At 38.6% G+C, this 21,949-nt stretch overlaps 1 protein-coding gene and 1 long non-coding RNA gene across 2 annotated transcripts; both read right to left on the bottom strand.

Moving 5' to 3' along the window:
• Window positions 1–13,971: 13,971 nt before the first annotated feature.
• On the bottom strand, window positions 13,972–16,167 carry LOC146644578 (uncharacterized). Its single transcript, XM_085394735.1, has 4 exons — window positions 15,549–16,167; window positions 15,151–15,306; window positions 14,741–14,833; window positions 13,972–14,308 (listed from the first exon to the last, which is right to left on the bottom strand). Exons 1-4 carry the CDS (start codon window positions 16,086–16,088, stop codon window positions 13,985–13,987), a joined length of 1,113 nt encoding a protein of 370 aa, XP_085250861.1. The 5' UTR covers window positions 16,089–16,167; the 3' UTR covers window positions 13,972–13,984.
• A 242-nt stretch (window positions 16,168–16,409) lies between these two features.
• Window positions 16,410–21,385, bottom strand: LOC146644577 (uncharacterized). The gene is made up of 3 exons (XR_014909154.1): window positions 21,237–21,385; window positions 20,153–20,420; window positions 16,410–16,571 (listed from the first exon to the last, which is right to left on the bottom strand). It is a non-coding gene; the product is annotated as an uncharacterized LOC146644577 (long non-coding RNA).
• Window positions 21,386–21,949: the final 564 nt, after the last annotated feature.

The raw sequence follows: 21,949 nt of genomic DNA, 5'->3' as shown, positions 1-21,949 counted from the left end.
AAGTTGGCCTTGAAGACCTTGGTGCATATAAACCAATTTTTAATGGATTGTTAACATGACCCCACTCTAAACCTCTACAAAGTTTTTTCAGAGTTATTCAAAAGTTTTTAAGCTATATCGTGTTTATAGAAATAACAACACACACACGCACACACAGATGCTACCAAAAACACGACCTCCTTGGTGGAATACCAGGATTTTATCAGTTTGTAAAGGGATGTGGAGTCATTGCTGGTTGACTATGCAGTCCTAATTATCTCTGGTTTAGTCAGTTTTTCAGACTGTCTGGTTAAAAAAATACAATAAATAAATAAAAGACTATTAACAAACTAGGTTAAGGGCACTAATTATACAGCAATAAAAGGGAATACAAGAACAAAGTTACTAAGAACAGATATACCGTAGCTAAAAGATAAAGTACATAAATAAGAAATTGCAAAAGATTTGTAAATGAGAACTGCTTTATTGAGATTGGGACTTTAGTGAGGATATGAGAAGCAAAAAGATGTGATGGTGTGACACAGTGATGTCATGGATATGCTAGTTAGGGAATGGTGTAGTTACAGCAGGCTTCAACTAATTTTTAATGAACGACACTGTTTTTTTAATGGGGAAGGAAACTCTTGCTTTGCATTTTAATTTCATTATCTATGATTTAATAAAAGTGCTTGTGCCATCTCACATCAGCTTAACATTTAGCCCATGTCATAGAAAATATTAATGTGTATCTGTATTCAGTCCAGAATGATATTAGGGTATTTTCAGTGCTTTTGAACGTCATAATGGTTTAAACATTTGCCTAAAGAATGAAAGATTCCTAGTTTTATCCCAGGAGGAGACACAAATCCCTTTGGGCACAAAAATCTGCCAAATCAAACAACGTGGAGCTACCTGCTGTGGTGACCCCCTTGGGAACAAGGGAACCAAAAGTAGCTTTTATCTCTATTCAACCTAAAAATACAAAGAAAGTGAATAATGTCTTTGTGTCCTACTATAAGGATATTCCACATGTGCCTAGGATTGTCACTAGAACTCATAGTTAGGGTACCTAAAATTCTATCATTTGATACAGAAATTCTGAAGACACTACGGTGGGTTATTGGTACTGTAGACAGCAACTGAGTAGGGTTGTCAAAAAATTATATACTAAAAATTACCATCTGATTTAATGGTCATTTGCAATGGTATTGATATCAGCAGTGTCACATATGATGACGCCAGCCTGTTATGGCATCATTGGGACATCGTAGGACTTGAAACTCTAGCATCATGGCAACCCTTAGCATCCTGTAAAATAACTTGTTCTTGTCTTCAAGAGGAATCTTCTGGGCAAAGGATGTTGAAGCCATTTTACATTGTGATAAGTGGGCCACATACAGCCCACTTTGGTCCACCAGACCAGTTAAATCTGTAATCTTACACATTTACAGAAAAAGTACCGGTGGTTCATTGCCCACACTAGCCTCCAATTATAAAATCTAATGTTTTTGTTAATGCACAGTGTTCTGTTTTTAAAACCATTAACTCACTGTAAAAATAAAAAAGCAAAAAAAGCCTTTAGTGTCATGAAGCGCTGTGTGGCAGGCAGGACTCAGACACAAGGGATGAACTCAAAACCACAGCTTTAATTGCTGGCACGGGAAACGAGTATACAACGTAAACTAACCTAAATTGGGAAATAACAAACTAACACACAGGGAGACACAGGAAGCGCTACACAGCATGAGGGACAACACGACACTGACTCAGAGAAACACAGGGTTTAAATACACTGGGAAGTAACGAGGGGAATGAGACACAGAAGGAGGGCACAGCTGGGAGAAATCAGAACTGATGGGACAAGGAAGCAAAGTAGGATACACTCACATGAGACACAGACCTTCAAAGTAAAACAGGAAGTAGCACAGACGCAGGCTTGACTAGGGGAGACAGAGCAACTGAGAAACACAGAGACAAACCATAAAGCAGAGGACTCTAAGAATCAACATACACAGAGGGAAATACTAAGCATGGAACACAAGAAACTAGACTCGAGGGAGAAACAAAAGACCAACCATGAGAACATAATTCACAATACAGAGTGACAGAAAACACAAGAAACTCAAAACATGCGAAGACACTGACCAAGAAACACAGACTTACACAGAACAGAGAAACATGAAAGGCAAGGGATCAAAACTAGAAACCATAGAATAAATCACACGAGTACAAAATACAAGAATCACAAAGGACTAAAAACGCTGGGTCAGGAGACCCAGGATCCTGACATTTAGTTAGTGTGAATGGCAACGGGCTGATTTTTGATCATATCAAAATTCTGAATTTGCCATTTGCTGATCTTAAAATCAAAATTGGACCGAATAAGTGTTTATGCCCATGCGCATGCAATCATTACAGAAGTAGCTGCAACAACAAAGCCGAATTATTTATTTATTTTAGGTCTGTTGCTATTTTTTTTCTAACTTTTGGGCAACAGCTTTTTTATGGCTGTGGAAATATTTCTCCTGGGAGTGCACTCAGGCCTTGCTTGTTGAGGCTTAGCTCCTTAACCCTTTAAGACCTACCATAGAACCAAGTCCGCCAGAGCTTATATTATATTTTTACATGGTGTGGAGCCATTTTTGGGAGCATTTCAAGTTGCTATACATCAATACAACCATTATAGCCCAGATTTTAATAATATGTATTCATTAAGTGCATAGTAATTACATAAATTGCAAAAAAGTGCAATAAACTACAAAAAAATTGAAAATCGTTTTTGATTTTTTAACATATATTTGTAGTTAGAGAAATTTAAGAGTCTTATCCCTCAAAACTGTAAATACAAAAAAGTTGCACAAAATAGTTTCCCACCACAGGAAATTTATTTTGAGTGTCTTCATAGTTTTATTTTTGAAATACACCAATTTTTATACACTGCAGGAAAAATGAAAATAAATATTATACTGCAAATTTGCAAAAAAGCAGCATATGCATCAAAATAAACTATTTCCAGCAGTGCAATATGAGTCCTAAGAATCCCAGAAACGACACAGAAAGTCATAAAGTCAAAGATAACTTTTAAAAAGAGCAGTATAGGCCCTGAGGCCCTGATCGCAAAAAAGACTACATTTCCGCGAAAATGACGTCACTTCCGGTTTCGGGCAGGTAATGGCGGAAATGCAAAAGTTCGCGCTGACGTCTATTCCAACGTAGGAAGTGTTTTGACCAGCTGATCAGATCGGTAAAGCGTGTTTCTGGAATATTATGTTTTTGTTCCTGCAAGCGCTTTTTATGCAGTTTTTGCAAAGCTTTATGTGGAAGGAAACCGTGACCTAGGACAAGCTGATGGCATCAGATGTAAGTACAACTCCTCCGGTTTCATATGCAAAAAAAATTTTTGCGCTAGCTTACGTGGTTGCAGTGCTACTGGGATTTAAAAATAGTTACGCATAACAGAGCGTTCCCGCTCCGATCGGCTCTAAAGGGTTAAATCTATATCTATATCTTAGATGACGGCCTGGGTTGAAATTATTACCTGTCCAAAGAAACCCCGGCATGCTGCCAGTTGGTCCGGCACATCAACTCTGTGTGAGTTTGGGAATGTGTCAGGAAGCCCTAGCGACTTCCCCCTATAGTGCCTCACTGGCAAAAGCAAGTGGGATGGCTCACTTGTGTCTAATATTTTTAATTAACTTCAAGCTTGAATGTGTGAAATTTAATATGGGAAATTAAAAGATGATAATTTCCTGCTTTGGAGCCAGTGTGCTGGCATGAATACATTACAGTAAATCAGAGCTCTGGTCTCAGAGCTTAAGACTACTGAGAAGGACAGTCATGTGTTCTCATGGCACGCTGCTCTCATGAAGCAGCGAGGGTGTAAGGTAAAGGGATGTAGAAAGCAATTAGTACTGCTTGTCTTCAATGTGAATGGCTCCAGTGGCTGTTTTGTCTTCATAAAACTGGGCTGGAATTATATAATAAAGTAGTCATAAAAGAAAGTGGAAATAATGTTATCGGTTACAAATGAGCTCCATGCTGTCAGGGTTGTACAGTGTGTATGCCTAAAATCATTTGCTCTTGTACACTATTATATTTTCATAAAAAATTCAAGATATAAAACACATTCAAACAGCAACATATTTATTATCCTTGTGCCTGACATGGAAATGTGTTTGTGTGTGCATGTGCACTGGAAAAATAAATGCACACAAAAAAATGCAAACATACTCAAAGACGATGAATCGTTCGTACAACTGTAATTTCACATCCTAACAATTTCTAATAAAAGGCGAAAAACAGCGGCAGTCATATCAGAGAAATGTGTTCTGCATGGTCACCTTCCACCTAATTGGCTATGCTTGAGAAATTGTACATTTAAACTTCCACCTACAGAACACTGCTGTAGATATCACATTATGTGTGAAATATGAAATGCAGGTAATAGAAAATTTTCCTGTTGCACTACAATTAGGAATCACTCCATGGTTGACTTTACAATGTAACTATCTGATAAGTTGCCCGCAGTGCCACCTTAATTTCTCTAATTGGATGCCAGTAAAATAACAGTCAAGAGAAATGGTCTGTACACTCGCCAAGCCCAGCGCATATTATGGACCTTCGTCCTCTGAGACTTTATTAGGGATCCAATAAAAGCTGTCAGAGTGGGAACTAGCTCCTGATAGTAACGAATGGATTGTAATCAACTAATATTCATCTTTAAGAGACTAGTTTGGCAGAGAATATAAAGCCCCAGGAAGTGATCCAAACAATATTAGTTGGAGCGTGTATCATGATTGGATGTGTGTGTGCTTGTGGAACATATGCATTGAGTGCATGTTACAAAAGGACTGTTTAATGTATGCGGTCGATTTTTCTCCTTCTCTTCACGCCTGAATTTCATGTTGGTTTAGCATAAAAATGTAAAGCTCTTTGGGTCAACTTCTGTTGTTTAAATGTGTTTAGGCCATAATTAAAATAGACATGACAGTAAGCATAAAAACATTCAGACATTTTTCATAAAAGTAAAGTAAAGTAGTATCAAGTAGTATCAATCCTGTCTCACTTGATCTGATACCAATATCAGCGTCGGCGTTGGTATCGATACTATTGACATTGGATTGTTCCACCCACCTCTAGTGCACATATTCCCTACATTTAGAACGTGTCATGTGTTTGACTGATGTCTGCAGACTGTTAACCATATGCATCAAATAAACAAAAGGCTGATAGTGAGAGAAAATTACTGATCATTCATAATAAATATGCGTTATGATTTTCATATAGCCTGCAGTGTTTACAGCTGTGTCGGTTGTGCTTGAACATTTGTTTACACACATTTGGATCCGTTTTACTGTGTTCTGCATGTGTGTTTGAGAAATTTCCCCTGGGGAGATTTTGTATTGTGTTTGTCCCTGCTGTCGGAGGCCCTTCCCTAAGGGGTGCTGCATTCATAGTGCTGGTCCCTGCTGATGGATGGAGAACTGAGACGGTGGGGAATTCCACAACTGAGGAGCACAGAAGCACCCAGAAATCCACATTTTCACATTTTGTTTGAGAATGTTTCATTACTTCTGCAGATTCTACACAGTTTCTACCTCTCACCAGCTTTGTAGAGAACCTGAGGTAAACTGGTTTTCTAGCTAATTGTATGTGCATGCATTAGATAAAAAAGAATGCATATATCCATAAATGTTTAATGTCTTTTCAGTATTATACCATGAAAATATTTCCGCCCTTCCTGATTTCCTATTGTTTTGCATATTTGTCACACTTAAACGTACGTTTCAGATGATCAAATGAATTCTAATATTAGACAAAGATAACCTAAGTAGAAAATGCATTTTTTAAATGATAATTTAATTTATTAGGGAAAACCTACCAGCAGTGTTGGGAAGGTTTCTTTTAAAATGTATTCTACTACAGATTACAGATTACATGCCCCAAAATTTTGTAACGTATTCCGTTACGTTACTCAATGAGTGTAACATATTCCAAATACTTTGGATTACTTAATATATTATCATGCTTTTTACAACTACATGAATGTACTATTGCTGTGTGATTAATTACTATTACTGAAGGTTACTTGCCACACCAACTAGTTTTTTAAATCTTAATATAAAATTAATAACAGTAGGTGGACATTAAGGCTGCACTTTTTGCAGCGATCTCGTACATAAAACAGGTCCGCGGCTCCGAACTGTAGTAAAGGGACCTCTGACTAATACGTCGGGTTCGTGTCGGGCTCGTAGCTGAAAACTAGCTTTACTTTGCTGTCTGGGTCAACTCTGCTAGCGAGAGACAGCGAGAGGCGTTGAAAGGCTGCTCCAACGGAGCTTATTGTTTCAGAGGAAAACACGAACACAGTGTACAGTCGAGTCTTACTTACAGCTGGGCTCGTCAGGCACTCTGTTTGGCTGCAGTGGTTATTATTATATTTACATGCTTCCAGCTCCCGTTTCTGCTCGGTGACAACTCGTACATTTTGACTGTCCTTTTCCTCCCTCCCTCACGCTCAGACACATAACGTGTATGGCAGTCCATTCTCCCTGCAGCACGGACTACACTGCCCATGAGGCTACATAATTTAGGCCTATGCCTTTAACACTCTGCCTATTGCCTTCACATTAAATCACTTTTGTGAATTTTTTAAAAAAATATTTCTTCACGTCATTTGTCATTTAGAGGTGACATGGGCGGCGAGATTGACACACAGGCATTAGAGCCTCTTAATGCGTGTTTTATTTAGGTTTCCTCAGGTGTGGAATTACCAAAAATAGAGAGAGCATAGCCTAATATATGAATCAGGAAAATACCGCCGTGTAATCCATTTATTTCAGCAAAGTAACTGTATTCTGAATACCACCCTTTTAAACGGTAACTGTAACGGACATATTTACTCATATTTTGTATTTTAAATACGTAACGGCGGTACATGTACTCCATTAATCCCCAACACTGCCTACCTGGCTCTGTTGGAAATTGCCTCCTAAAGCTAAAAACTGCTTGTGCCACCCTTGGCAGCAAGAACCACAATCAATGAGTCTGTTACATCACTGTGGATTAAAAATCTGGTCTGTTCTTCTTTGCAGAATTGTATTAATTCAGCCAAATTAAAGGGTTTTTGAGCATGAATGCCCTGTTTAAGGTCACACCAAAGCATTTAGGACTTAATACCTTGACTAGGCCACTTCAAAACCTTCATTTTATTTCATTATTTTTTGAGCCATTCAGAGCTGGACTTGCTGGTATGTTTCCTTTAACTGAAGCAAATAAGGTTTGCAGTTCTTTAGATGTTGTTCTGTGTTCTTTTGCAACCTCCTAGAAGAGTCAGCATCAGTGCACTTTATTTTGGTAGGCTTGTCATTCCTGTGAGATTCACCACTTTTCCAAGTTTTTTCCGTTTGTGGTAAAAGGCTCTCATTGCTGGAGTCCCAAAATCTTAAAAATAGCTTTTGTAACCCTTTCAGACTGATAGATGCCAATGACTTTGTTTCTCAGCTGTTTCTTTAGACCAGTGCATGATTCATTTATTTCTGATATCTTTTGGTCTACTTCACTTTGTCAGACAGGTTCTGTTTAAGTGATGTCTTGATTCAACAGGTTGGAAAGTACTCAGGCCGGGAATTAGTTTTTCACATAGGGCCACAGGTAGGTTTGGACAACATTTTCCCTCCAGTATATGAAAGTCAGCATTTAAAAACTGCATTTTTTTCAAACATTAAAACTTGTTTGATGATCTAAATCTTGTAAGTGTAACAAATATGCAACAAAATAAGGAATCAGGAAGGAGCAAATACTTTTTCACAGCACTGCATGAAGTCAAGTCAGTTGCTCTTTGAAGAGCAATTGCTCTGTAATTTCATGTTCATTATGTATTCTTCTCCAACCATTTTTTTTTTGGTAAAGATGGTACCGTAATTTTATGAATTGCTCTGAAATTCATTTAGTCTTCCTATTCCCTGCTCTGTGCTGTGCATTTACCAGCCTTAATTCAACTATGAAACATGCTTCAAGTGCAAAGTCTTTGAAGTACCTCTTGGTGTTATGGACTCCACTCAGCTGTGCTTGAATATCTCCCATAAAACCATCTGAAAATGTACTTCTACTCTTGTTCTTTTGAGCACAAACCCACTCCCAGTGCACTACTGTGCATTTTAATGAACTATAATTACTATATATTTCTTATCCGCTCCATTTTTCTCTTTCTTTGTTTCTTTGTTTCTTTCTTTCTACCCATGTATGTTTTTTATTCACTCTTGAATCTATACCATATTTCACCCTGTATACATGTGGGGTTTGTTTACATAAAACTCTCATTCACATCAGCAACTGGGAGGCATAACGACTGAGGAGAAGATGTACAGTGAATGGGGCATCTAAATGATTTAGCAGAAAAGGTGTAGGCCATGATTGTGAAGGTTAAAGCAGCAGTTTGAACACTGATTGCTTTGAACGAAAAGGTACATGGGTTTTTTTGAGGTGCTTATTTTGTTTGGCCTTCGGCAAATGCCTGAACCAAGTACAAACTTAGAATATATTTGTTTTATTAAGAGGCGAAGAAAGTAACAAGTACTAATAACCACTTGAACTTTAGATTTTAGACTCCTGAAACAAATGTTCATCTTTATCCAACTGTGGTTTGAAAAATAAGATCTGAAGTAGGGGTAACAAAGGCTACACTAAACTAAAAAGGGTTATGATATAATGCATATTCACAAGCCACTTCATTAGGTACACCTTGCTATTAATGGGTTGGACCCCTTTTTAAAAGTTGCTGCAGCTGTACATGTCATGTCAATCTCCTGTTCCACCACATCTATTTGACTGAGATCTGGAGACAGTGGAGGCCGTCTGAGTACATTGAACTCACCGTAATGATCGAAAAATCAGTTTAAGACAGTTTAAGCTTGACATGGTATTCCATCAGATGACGGTACACAGTGGTTATAAAGAAATGGACCTGTCCAGCATCAAGGAAGGTTCAGGTAGGCTGTAACATTTAAATGTGCTCAGCTGGTACTAAGGAGCCTGAAGTGATACATGAAAACATCACCCACATACCACCACCTGCCTGAATCACTGATGAAAGGCAGGAGGGCTCCATGCTTTCTTATTGTTTTCTGGCCCCACCACCAGCTTGTTACAGTAGAAATTGTAGACTCATTAAAACAGCTAGCATGTTTCAGTTTTTGTTGTCCATTTTTGGTGAGCCTGTGTGAACTGTAGCCTTAATTTCCTGTTCTTAGCTCACAGGAGTAGCACTTGGTGTAAATGGTAAATGGCCTGTATTTATATAGCGCTTTACTAGTCCCTAAGGACCCCAAAGCACTTTACACATTCAGTCATCCACCCATTCACACACTGGTGATGGCAGCTACATTGTAGCCACAGCCACAGGTACAGGTGCAGGTGCACTGACAGAGGCGAGGCTGCCGAACACTGGCGACACCGGGCCCTCTGACCACCAATGGATGAAGTGTCTTGCCCAAGGACACAACGACCGAGACTGTCCAAGCCGGGGCTTGAACCAGCAACTTTCCGATTACAAGGCGAACTCCCAACTCTTGAGCCACGATCGCCCCGTCTTCTGCTGCTGTAACCCATCTGTTTCACGGTTTGGTGTGTTGAACATTCAGAGATGGTCTTCTGCATACCTTGGTTGTAACAAGTAGTTATTTAAATTCCTCAAAGTATATTCATTCTCCAATTGAATAAAAAATGTATTTTCACCCAGAGACGTTCTGCTCGCTGGGTATTTTCTCTGAAACCCTAGAGATGGTTTTGTGGAAAACTCACAGTAGATCAGCAGTTTAACTATGGCACATTTAAATCACTGGAATCACCTTTCTTCCCATTTTGATACTCAGTTTAAACTTCAGGAGGTTGACTTGACATCTATACAGGCCTAAATAAGTTGCTACAATGTGATTAGCTGATTAAATATTTGCATTAATGAGCAGGTAATGACATGTGATTCTATTAATGTGTTTATAAGTAGTAATTAGTTGCTTGACCTGTGTCTGTCATAAAGGGTGTGTTGAAGAATTTATACAATTAGTAAAAACAAAATAATAAAAACACAAGAGGAAAGTTGAATGAATAAAAGTCGTGCATTTCTTTAGTTCCATCAAAACTGACTATTCTGTGTTGAAAATAGAAAAACATATTTATATGTACGTCTAGAGGGTAAAAGAGGCTTTTTTTTTTTACCTTTGTTAAACAGATCACTCCAAGCATTCGACAGGCATGACTCCAGGGTAGACTCAGTTCTACCCGGGTGGCCATCAGTGGGGTTCTGTGTTGTTAAAGATGTTACTGTGCTGTTTTATTTACAAAAGTCTTTGGGCCCAGAGAGATGTGGTTTTATTCCTTCTAACATTGCTGTTTTTTATGAATCAATGTATCTAATACTCAGTACAAAACAATAGAGGGCCCTAAGGAGCCTGTTAATTAGGAAAGAAATGTTCTGTATTTGTTATCTCTTTTGTATTCTGCAGCATTTGACTTTCACCAACAGGAATCAGTGACCAGGGCAGTCATTCAATAATGCAACACAAGCTGTTCTAATGAAAGATATACAGAGTATATATGAAGGACTCTGGTGGAAAATGAAGAGGTAGTGAGAGGCTGAATATTATAAAAGTGGCTTAGAAACATCTTCAAAGGTGGTGTCAGGGCCTGATGATTCTTTTGAGTGAAAGTAAGCAAGGGAGCTGGTGGTGTTATGGGTGTTTGCTATTGCTGTTTATGGTGCACGTAAAATGAAGTAAGCCTATATGAATTTTTGTGCATGAAGGTAGGTGTTTGTGTGTGTCAGTACTAAAAACTTTGACAAATAGATTACCATGAATTCAGTTTTATTTATATCATCTGCAAACCGCAGCAACCAAATGACCCCCTGTGAGGCAGCACTTTTTGAAGGTAGGAAGGAAAAACTCCCTCTTAACAGGAAGAAACCACCAACAGAACCAGACTCAAGGAGGGCCAGCCATCTGCCGTGATTAATTGGGGGAATGAGAGGAGAAAGGAAGAGAAAAAAAAGAGATCTTAGGGAGACAGGACAAAATACAGACTCTGGGAGAGAAAAGACAAAAATGTAATGACATGCTGCAGTGGTATATAAACGTGTGGGGAGTCACCTGAAAGTGAAAGTTTAGACTTTAATCTTTAAAATATTTTTTTATATATTCACAAATTGAGTCCTTAAGTGACACAAGTTGGACCAAAAATGTTTTCAGTGAAGGTGGCCAGTGACCAGTCTCACTGGAAATTTGATAGATTTGGTGGTTTGGTGATGGATGAATGACAGTAGAAAATGATGCAATATGAGAGGTAACACAAAGAGGAACACAATGGAGAAGCAGACAAAGGCAGAGACAGTTGAGTAAATAGAAAAAGCTTGTTGAGTCAATATCCGTCTCCCCCATGGCTAAAGTACTCCTCTAAGACTCCGACACTGGTCTGGTTTCACTCCTGCCTTCTTTATTTATCTTTCTCTGCCTCTTCTTTCCCTTCTTGGAGAAAATGCTTTTGTAGAGGATTTTACAATATTGGGTTTTACAGCTACTGCAGTTCACAGTTATTTTTATTTAACTGATAGTGAATCCATTTATTCATCTATAAAACAAAAAATTAAATAAAATTATCATCCACTCTTCTTTAAGTCCAAAGTTGTGTTTTCAAATGTTTTTTCCCCCAACTAACCATAAACCAAAGATATTCAGTGAAGATCAAAATGCAGGTGTCAACCAGAGCCTGACCTTTTTCTTTCAGCTGTTATTAACTTGTAGCAGATATGTCAGTGCAGGAGGATTTTCCAGTCAATAGATGACCCACCACTGTGCCTAAATACCAAACATTGTAAAAAGTTTTACCATTCAGTAGTTTCCCCACCAGGGAAGTTTTTAGTGTTTTTTCTGAAAAACACACAAATAAAGAGTTATCAAAAATTTTGTTGAGTACCGATATGGTAAATTGGCCAATCCTTTAATTAATTGCTTAATTTCAAAATTGTATATTCTTGTCCAATTTCAGTGAGAGCACATGAGCTGCAGCTGTTCGAAGCAGACAAGAGTGGATCCTGGTGAGCTCTTGTGCCATTCTTTGGACATTTATCCTCTTTTACTGAGTGTATTGACAAAAATATGATCCCTTGCAAACTTCCTAGCTGCAAACACTCCCTCAACTCAGGCTGAGTGATTTTTCCCCTCTGTCAGCTGGGCACCCATAAAAGAACATAATTGATGTCTGAGAAACAAAAATTGCTGCCATGAAGCAACCTTTGTTACATGCTGACGATGTTATCACCGGGCAAGCAGTGGAGGGACTGAGGTGATTAGTGGTAAACATTTACCTCTGAAACTCTCATAAGAGTTCAGGTGTCATCTAAAACCCAATAATACTAACTTGTCTCTCACATTGTTTTTCCTCTCAGACATTGGGACCCAGAGGAGTTTTGATGTGGTGTCAAAATCAGCCTTGACTGTATATTTTTTCCAGCATCCTCTGTTCCAGATAGCAATCGAATCCATACAGACTATTGTGAGGCACTAAGACAAGTTGTCACTTCAGCTTCTGTTTTTTGTTTTTTGTGTCTCTGACTTTCACTCCACTCATATTTAAATTTATGCACTCACACACACAGCTGTTCATGTGGGCATGCGCACACTCACCTTGTATAGTGGAGTTTAGAAAAGGTCAGTCTGTGCTCCTGTGAGAAACATTGGCTGGAATGTGTAAACAAAATATCAGAATCTTTTCAAATGCAGCAGCATGAAACTCTTATTGCTTCCATTTCCCTGAGGAATGATGAAGTCCCTCATTATTTTTACAGAAATGACATTAAAATCCATCCACAAGCAGTTTTTACATTGCCTAATATATTTTAAAACATATATACTTAAAGCATGATATGACATCTTGTTAATATTGAATGTAAGACATTAAATAAATACATGAATTATTAGTAGAAGTGAAATAACTGAAATTATTCAATGGAATTTAAATGTGGTCATTTTCAAGAAAAAATGGATTTGTGATTTATTAGAAAAAAAATATGCACTGAAAAAAGAAAATAGTTGAACCAACTTAATTGAATTATTTCAATTGGTAACACCAAATTTAATTAAGTTCTTTGAAATTAAGTTAATACATTAAATTAACACAACTGATTTAAGTTACATGTACTTAATAAATTAATTGCTGTCAAATAAACATTTTGCATTAATCCAACTTAAAATTAAGACATTTCAACTTAAAGTTTTCAGTTTTTCCAACCCAATAATTTGCATAACCCAAAAGTAAAATATTGCTCTTTGCTAACCTAATAATGTGGTTTAGTGTAAATTACTTTTTGTAGTGACTCTAAAATGAAATTTTAGTTTGTATAATAAAGCTTAAATCAAAATTTTAAGTTGCCTGAAAATATTTTTCAAAAATTCAAAATTCAATGTTTTTTTTTTTAAATGCTTTATTGTATAAATGTAATAAAGTTGAAACACATATGCACAAAATGCAAGTAATGCTTAGTAGGACCACAAAGTTGTCAACAAAGTGTAAAGTGCAACACAGTATTACACAAATATCAATCTTAACACATACAGTGTCAACTATGAAAAAGTGCCCCAAGAGTATACAGAAACTTCTCTTCAGCTATAGCCAATAAATAAATATCTGAACAGTGTAGCTGACCAATGGGGATGAAAAAATATAAACACTCCTCTAGAGTTTTAGAATGTCACAACAGTTTGTTGTATAACTGAGCACATCAAACCTGAAATGCAACCTTTCCCTTGAAACGAAGGCAAATATGTCTGAAAAAAAATTAAAAAATAAATAAAAATACCATAAAAGCACATTAAATTGGGGTTTGAGGTCTCTTGGAGCATAAAAAAGGCCCAACATCCAAAAGAGACTACATATTTTACATGCTATATGTCCAAACACAGTTGTTCCTTCGCATTATGGCACAGGGCCATTTGTTGGTCATTGTTCTGTGCCATTACTGGGAGCTTTGAAGTTTGATATACAGATTTTGGACTTTGGGGGACATCTTGTGCTGATCAAGCTGCATGAAGATTTTTTGGAGCACTTCAAAAGTGAAGCGAAAGGGTTTTGGATAAGCTAGGTTGAGTGCATAGATCAAACCTAGAAGCAGGGCACAAGCTGAGGCAACTGAAGTTAGTTCATGCAACACTTCCACACCCTCAATGACAATGCCAATGTCTTCAGGTGGCTCCTGCAGTCCCTCCCCCTCCTTCCGAATCACATACACTGCCATGGTGACCTCCTCCAGGTCCCTCTGAACATCATCTGCTCCACAGTCCTACAGAGGGGTACAAGACACAAACACAAATCATCATTAGCCTCACTTCTTACTGTGATTAAGTGTTTGGGTGATGTACCAATATGTGTTATGTGCTGGGCTATTTCTTGGCTGGGTGTCATCACACACCAGAAACAGCAGAGAGAGGTGTATCAATCTGACTCTAATCAAATTGTAAGCAAGAAAGATAAGATTTCCCAACATGTCAAACTATTCCTTTGAACTTAAATAATCAAGTAAGCCCGTCTTACTTAAAACAAAGTCAATCCGATATGTAATGTGTTGTTGCTGGGAATTACATAATGTCCAATATGGTCATGATAATAAATACATGTCAGCAATCCAACTAGGGTTCACGTGTTATGTTTGTTCTAACAGTTAACTTTTTTGTGTCCCTTTGACAAGATGTGCTGACAAACTGTTGAAACTTACAAGGTATTCCTTGATCAGGCCATCTGCATCTTCTCCCAGGAAGATGGTGAGGGCTTTCAGCACACATTCCCTCCGATGATTAATGTCCACAGTCTAGAACAACAAATGTTGAGTAATTTTAAACTCTAAATTTCATAAGACAGACATCCTTACTCTTATTGCTTAACTTACATGTACTTTATTTAAAAACAGTAATTCACAAGCCCAGAGATTCATTACAGAAAGAAAAGGGGATGAGTTCAGTGGAGTCGCTAAAAACATTCATGCATATGAAAGCCATGATTAGCATTGGCCTGCCCATATTGTCTTTATGAAAGATTCAGTTAAATATATATATATTTTTTTGGATTCAGATATATTTTGACAGCCCTCTTAGTTACGAAGCATCTTGTTTGATGGTACAGATTTACCTGGTCCAATGTGTCCAAGATGTTCGCAATCTTTTGGCGTGTTGCTCCTCCTTTGGCACGTATGACTTTGATCAGCTGACTTGAGTGCATGTCTAACTGGGCCATGAACTTCCACTCAAGAGGAACAGCCATGAGCCTCTGGAACTCTGTATTTATCTAAAAACAAAACACAAATGACAGTAGATATTGTATTATGGAACAAAATGCTGAAACTGATTGTATGCCAAAATGTCTATATCCCAAAAAGTATAACATATATGGGAATTCAAAATGTAAATTCTTTCATTAAGTTCAGTGTTATAAAATCTCAACCACATCAAGTTATGACCGATTCATGAAAGTTAACTGCAATAAATCCCGAAGCATACAGACTTCGATCACTTCAGTTCCATTCTTACCTCTTTCTGTGTGAAGAGTGCAGGCCATCTGTCCTTCAGTTCCTGAATGCTTGGTTCTTGGTTTACCACCTCATGTCGTCTGTAGGCAAACGTGTTAGCCATTTTGTCTGCGATGACCCTTTCATTGTCCCTTATCCCAATCTCTGTCAGAAGTTCTAGTCTCACTTTTTCCATGCTGTCCAGAGTCTCACCAGTAGGAAAGGATGGATAAAAGTTAGCTTCAGAACGTTTTGGCTTCTTCACTTTTTTAGCAGGGAAAGCATCTGTAGTAGCTTTAGATTTCAGTGAGTTTACACACAGCTCTGGACACCCCTGTAATTTGAGCTGGGTCCTGTAGTTTGCCATTTTGTACTTCAGTCGTTGTTTCCAACCGTAGCAGCCATTGAATGATCCAGGTTCTTTCAAACATGGGTGCTTTTTGATAAGGGCCTCTGCAGCTGCGCAGAAATGTGCATCCTCTGGATAGGCCTTGTAACGGTAAATTTCTTCTGCAACTCTTTTCAGGATATCAGACAGCATTCGGGCGCTTAAAGTCAACATTTTTTGGCTCACACGGTACTCAGTATTCCCCCTCTCTAGCTGTAGCTCTGTGTCATATGAAAATTGGGGAATTGCAAAGTCTTCTGGCCACTGTTGTATTCGAGATGACATAGATTCAGGGGATGAGAGGATAATTGTGTCATTTGATGCCACCGAAATACCGTCATCAGACTCAAATGAAAGAGACAGAGATGAAGTGGACTGATCGGCACTGATCAAAGGTGGATTTGTTTGCTGGTGGATCACTTTGATTGTCCCCAAATTCCGAAGTTCGGTGGTAGAATTCAGATTAAAGAAGTCGTTGCCAAAGTCTTGGTCCATGTATTGCAGTCTGAAGTTACCTTTTAACCCAAAGGTAGTCTTTATCGTGCTGAGAAGGTCTTCAAGTGACTCTGGGATGCCATTTGGAAGAGTCAGCTTTTCAATGTTGTTCTCTCCTAAAATCACCTTCAGTCTTGCAGGTGTTGAACCAGCCATGGTGGTCTGAGAACAAAGCACAAGCACAGTTAGTGAGGATCAACATGTAAACCACTGACATTTCCAATTAGGAGAATTTAATGTCAAACTAGAGGAAAAGAGAGAAGGCAAAGAGAGGAGGAAAGGGGAGGAGAAAATGAAGAGGAGAGGTGGAGATCAGCTGAGGCAGCGAGGAGAGAAGGCAAACCGAAGAGGAGAAGGGAGGAGAAGAGAGATGGCGAGAATATGGGAGACATTGAAGAGAAGAGAGAAGGAGAGGAGGTGAGGAGAATATAGGAGACAATAAGGAGAGGAAAGAAGAAAAAGAGAAGAGAAGCAGAAGGGGGGAGAGCATAGGATTAGCATTCACTGACTGGAATCCAGCGACCTGCATTAAAAAAAAATGACATAACTGATGAATTGCCAATGACATCATCACACCACTTTGGCTTGCAGTATAAAATAAATATGTTCTGAGAACACATTAGTATTGTATGGGTCTGGGTTTTGTTTTCCCACTTAAGAAAATACTTTATCATATTTTGAGGCCTCACCATTTAAACATGGACATATCTTTTCAAGGTGACAAGACGCATCCCTCTAATATTGTAGTCTGCCAGTGGGTAGGTATCATGCAGTTCTTGTGGCTCAACAAGTTCCACTTCTTTGCTTGGTGATGTTTTGAGATCATAAGCTCTGTAGTGTTCCATATACCATCCGCTAAGCTTTTTCAGAATGAAGATTAGTTTGTCCTGCAGTATCACCATTTGGATGATTTCACCAAACTCTGGCAGTCCTCCCAGTGAGCCGTGGATCAAGATCATCCCACACTTGTAGATTATTCCATTATATGCTACACTTTTAGCCAAGCACACATTGTCCATATCTGGAGACTTCTGTCTCAGTGCATTTGAGATGTCCTTGTTAAGAACATCAATGTGAACAGTGGAAACATCTGTTACTTCCAGTGGGGGTTTGGCAAAGCTAATTGCATGCAAATGATATGCAATCTGATACTGATGTCTCTGTGAAAGGGAAAGAAGTACATTTTTGAAGCATCTGATGTTCCTTGCAACTCTTTTAAAAAAACTATGCTTTGCTTCGAATCGCATAGTCCATAGTGCAACCAGTGGCCCAAACTTACGGATCAAGTATGGATAATGTTCCAAGTAGTGGTGCTTTGGTTTAAGATTAACATCTGGGAAAACCTCTTGAAACTTGATTCTGTGCTCGGAGATCTTAAAACCAAGATATGCAATGGAGTCCTCAGTATGAACAGGACTGACAACAAGATCAACAATGTCCTTCAAGTCTGTTAAGATGTGCCAAGCAGGCTCCTCACAGGGTACACTCTGCCCAACGAACAAAGGCAAAAATCTGATAAGACTCCAGTTCTCGTGTGCATTCCCTCCTACACTTTTTTTGGATGCAAAACTGAGAGCCACAGGATGAGGTCGATTTGTTTTGTCAGCCCACTTAAAGTTGAAAGATGATATTGCTTCATTCAATGTACATAATGTGAAATACTTTTTTTTGATTAACAAATTGAAGCAAAGCGCAAGTTCAAAAGGAACAATTCCCTCAAAAAGATCATGTACAACATCAGGTGGAAACCCAGTGGTAACATCAAAATGTGAGAGGTGCTTTGACAAAATACACTTTGATTTCACACCATAATAACTGGGCCATTTGTTTTCCTCGATAATTCGTAAATGATCTGCATGAATGTCTTTTGTTCTTAAAGTAAAGACTTCACTTCTGACTTCAATAGTCTGGAACTCTGATGTTTCTGCAGTGCAAAATCTACATACGTATGTCCCTGAGAAATTTTCAAAGAATCCAGCAATACTGTGTGCACCAAGGTTGTCGGCAACAACACACTGAACAGTGCCTTTTACTGTTCTGCCCAACTTTGACAGAAATATCCCACTCTGTTCCAAAATTACAAGATCATTAATTACAGGTTTTAACACTTTCTCATACCCATAGCACTTCAGATCATTACTTTTGATTAAAGCAGCCAAATAGATTGAGGTTAAAGCAGAATTACAGCCTGGTGGCAAATTACCCAAAACCCAGTACAATCCACAAATTTTATGCTTCCTACGTGATGTACCAAGGGGATTACATATTTCGAATTCATCAATGTATAATATCAATGAAATGCTTTCCTGCTTGGACAACAGTCCATTTTCATGGAAGAAGTCACCATCGAAGATAGTTTTGTAGTGCACATAAGTTTTTTGAGGCTGATTATCTACAGTATTCAAATTAACAGCCTGATCCAAGATTGTCTGGCAGTCAAGAATATGCTGCAAAGACTTTAAAATTGAAATATATTGGAATGACTTGTTATTTTTTCGGTCAAGTATATATTCCACTGGTTCCACTACTTTAAAGTGGCTCTTATAGTATGCTTTTCGTCTCCAAGGACTGGAAAGTGGACCTTTATCTCCAATTGCTTTTTTTACAGGGTTTGTCTCACAGAGTACACTGGCTAGCTTTTCAACAACTGACTGGTCAAATTGGCATCCGTTGTCTTGTAATACTTGGCTAATAGTCTTTTGGGTAATCGCCACAGAAACAGAACCAATCAAATAGTTTAACTCCTGCAAAAGCTCATCTACAGCTGCATTAGACACAAGAAAGATGTGTTCCAACTTAAGGAGCACTGAAGCAATTTTAAGCTCAATATCCTTCTCTAAGTTTTCAGAATACCCATTGTCAAAAGCAGAATTTAAATTTACATCACTCTCTATAATTTCCACATCTGAAATATCACTGGCAACACTGGCAAAAGATTCATCAACAGAACTTATTCCAGGCTTAAATGTGTTCACTGTACCAGAGTGTTTTCTGTATTTATGACTTTTGAAGTTCTCATAGACATTGGTTTTATATTCACAGTTTTGGAACACACATGTTACAGTCTCCTTATTTTTAAGATGCTGATAGATATGTTGAAAATATTCTCTTTCTGTGGAGAGTTGATTATGGCCACAAATATGGCAAGTGAATGTGGACGCAGCTTTGGAGACTGCTTGTTGGGCAGGGTGATTTCTTGATAGATGGCTCAGTAGGGCGTTCCAAGTCTTGAACCTACATGCACAATTTAAATAAGTGCATGGATATGAGTGGCCTCGTCCGTAATGCCTATGAATCAGTTTGTAGTGTTTGAGCAATTCAGATCTTTTTGTTAATGTTGTCCCACAGTCCTTGCATCTCCACATGAAGCATAGCACTGGAGGAACAAAGAGACACGCTTTACTGGGTGTATATAAATAATTTGAGAAAACACAGAGGGAGAGTTGGGCAATATTACAATATATCAATATGGTGATATGAGACTAGATCTCATCTCAGCTTTTTGCCACATTGCCCAACACAAAGCGAATCATTTAAACACAAAATGTATTCATCAAATGTAGCCAGCCCTCTCTAATTAGATTTTAAAGGGATAAGTTCAAAACAAAAGTTTAAAAACAAAACCCAAATGCCCATAGGTACATTTTTTTTTTTTGCAATTGTTTTATATATAAAGCCGATTCCTGTTCAGTGTAAAACTGAATTAAGTTTAAATGAGACATTACTATTTTGAACTTGCATACCTTTGTTGTTGATAAACTGAAAGTACGCAAGTTCACAGGTAAAACGAGCTGCCTGGCACGCCTCCACACAGGAATGCCCCTCTTGAAGTAGTCACAGAGCTGAGAAGAAGTTAGGTCAGAAGGTGGCGATGGGGCATCACATTGGACACCAAGCCAAAGGTTGTGGCACTGTCCAGGGTTCCAACCAGAGGTGATGTAATCTTTCTGCCATCAGCAGACACCCCTCTGGAGAGGTTGACAGGAAGGAAAGGAAGCGCTACCCAAAGTCCTAAAGATTAAAGATATGTTCGAGTTAGTCTGTCGATCTTTCATCATGTTTACAGTGTTCATCTGCATCTATGTACTTATATATGTATTCAGACACAGACCAGAAGTGTGCTAGGTCTACAAGAAATCTGATGGCTGTATTTTCTGTGTTCAATAGCGTAATACTTTCTTCTATGATTTCTAATTTTGATTTTCTGCCGCACACCATCTCCCTCTCACACGGCTGATCCGTGCGTGTACGAGCGCTGCACGCACCCTTTCTCCTCGCCTTCTTAACGTTATGTACATTGAAAGCAATGCAAGCGGCAGTAAATGCATGCTTCCTGGAGCCACCACAGCTAAACTTTACCTCCTACATCACCTGTGGCCGTGACCGCGTGAACTATTCGCGCCGACAGGCATACTGCGAACAACCACTCGTGTATAAATGCGCGCGCCCGAAGTAACGTAGTCTGAAGAGAACCGCGGCCCAGCTTGCCGCTATAATGTGCTAATGCTAATGAATAACTAACAGTAAGCCAACACCGACACACTGCATGAATACACAACTTTAAGCTAGCGTTACGATATTAAAACAAGAGAGTACCGCCGGAAAACTACTAACTTAACCTACATGTCCAAGCACAAACTACCAACAGGTCTGACATTTCGCTAATGTTAGCAGGGCTGAATGATAGCGGTTTGGTCAGGTCAGTTTACTAAACACTTAACAAACTTAACAATACAGTTGGAATATTTTTATATCTAATATATTAAAATATGTGTTCTACATTTGACTTACCTTCAAGGACTATGGAAAAAGTAATATCTTCGTTACCTTATTGACCAAATTGTTCACGAGGTCCTGCCTGCAGCCAAGTGCCTCTCAAATTGTTGTTCTCAACCGCAAGTAGAAAATTCTGGAGAAGGCGGAGACGTCATGACATCAGATGCACTGCGTCAGGAGAAACCTAATTGATGCAGGTTGACTCTAATGAGAATAGCAGGTTACATGTGTACTGAGGGAACAACACGTAATAACAAGTTGATATACTCCACAAATTTAGACTGGCTCCACTAAAGCAGAAATCTTAATGAAACTGACTCTGAACTTTACATAACTTCAACTACTGCTGAAATACACTTTTTAGAGTGTGGTTACAGACCACGACACAACCAAAATTATTGCCATATGCAATGAAACTTGGAATCTCATTGCCTTTATAATAGTTGTTTCAAAGATGGGAACCTGGTCTGTGACCGCTCACAGTCAATCGCCATCTCTAAAGTGACTTTGATTTGTCAGTAGTGTCAATATGGAAATAAAACAGCAACAAGATTGAATCAATCTGGAATTCACATTAACTACTTACGTTCCAGCATCACTGAGCAACTACAATGACCTGGATCACTGAGAATCTCCACACTCATTCCAGCCAGAAGCTCGTAGAAAGAGGTGGCTGTAGCTCAGGTGGTAGAGCTGCTCACCTACCAGGCAGAAGTTGGATCGATCCCTCCAATCTGCATGCCAAAAATCTTGGCTAAGATACT

The sequence above is a fragment of the Rhamphochromis longiceps genome, linkage group LG20 (genome assembly GCF_057381845.1).
Source record: "Rhamphochromis longiceps isolate RC_006_pf linkage group LG20, R_longiceps_female_GT1.1, whole genome shotgun sequence".
NCBI lineage: Eukaryota > Metazoa > Chordata > Actinopteri > Cichliformes > Cichlidae > Rhamphochromis > Rhamphochromis longiceps.
This window is presented reverse-complemented; position numbering and strand designations above follow the sequence as displayed.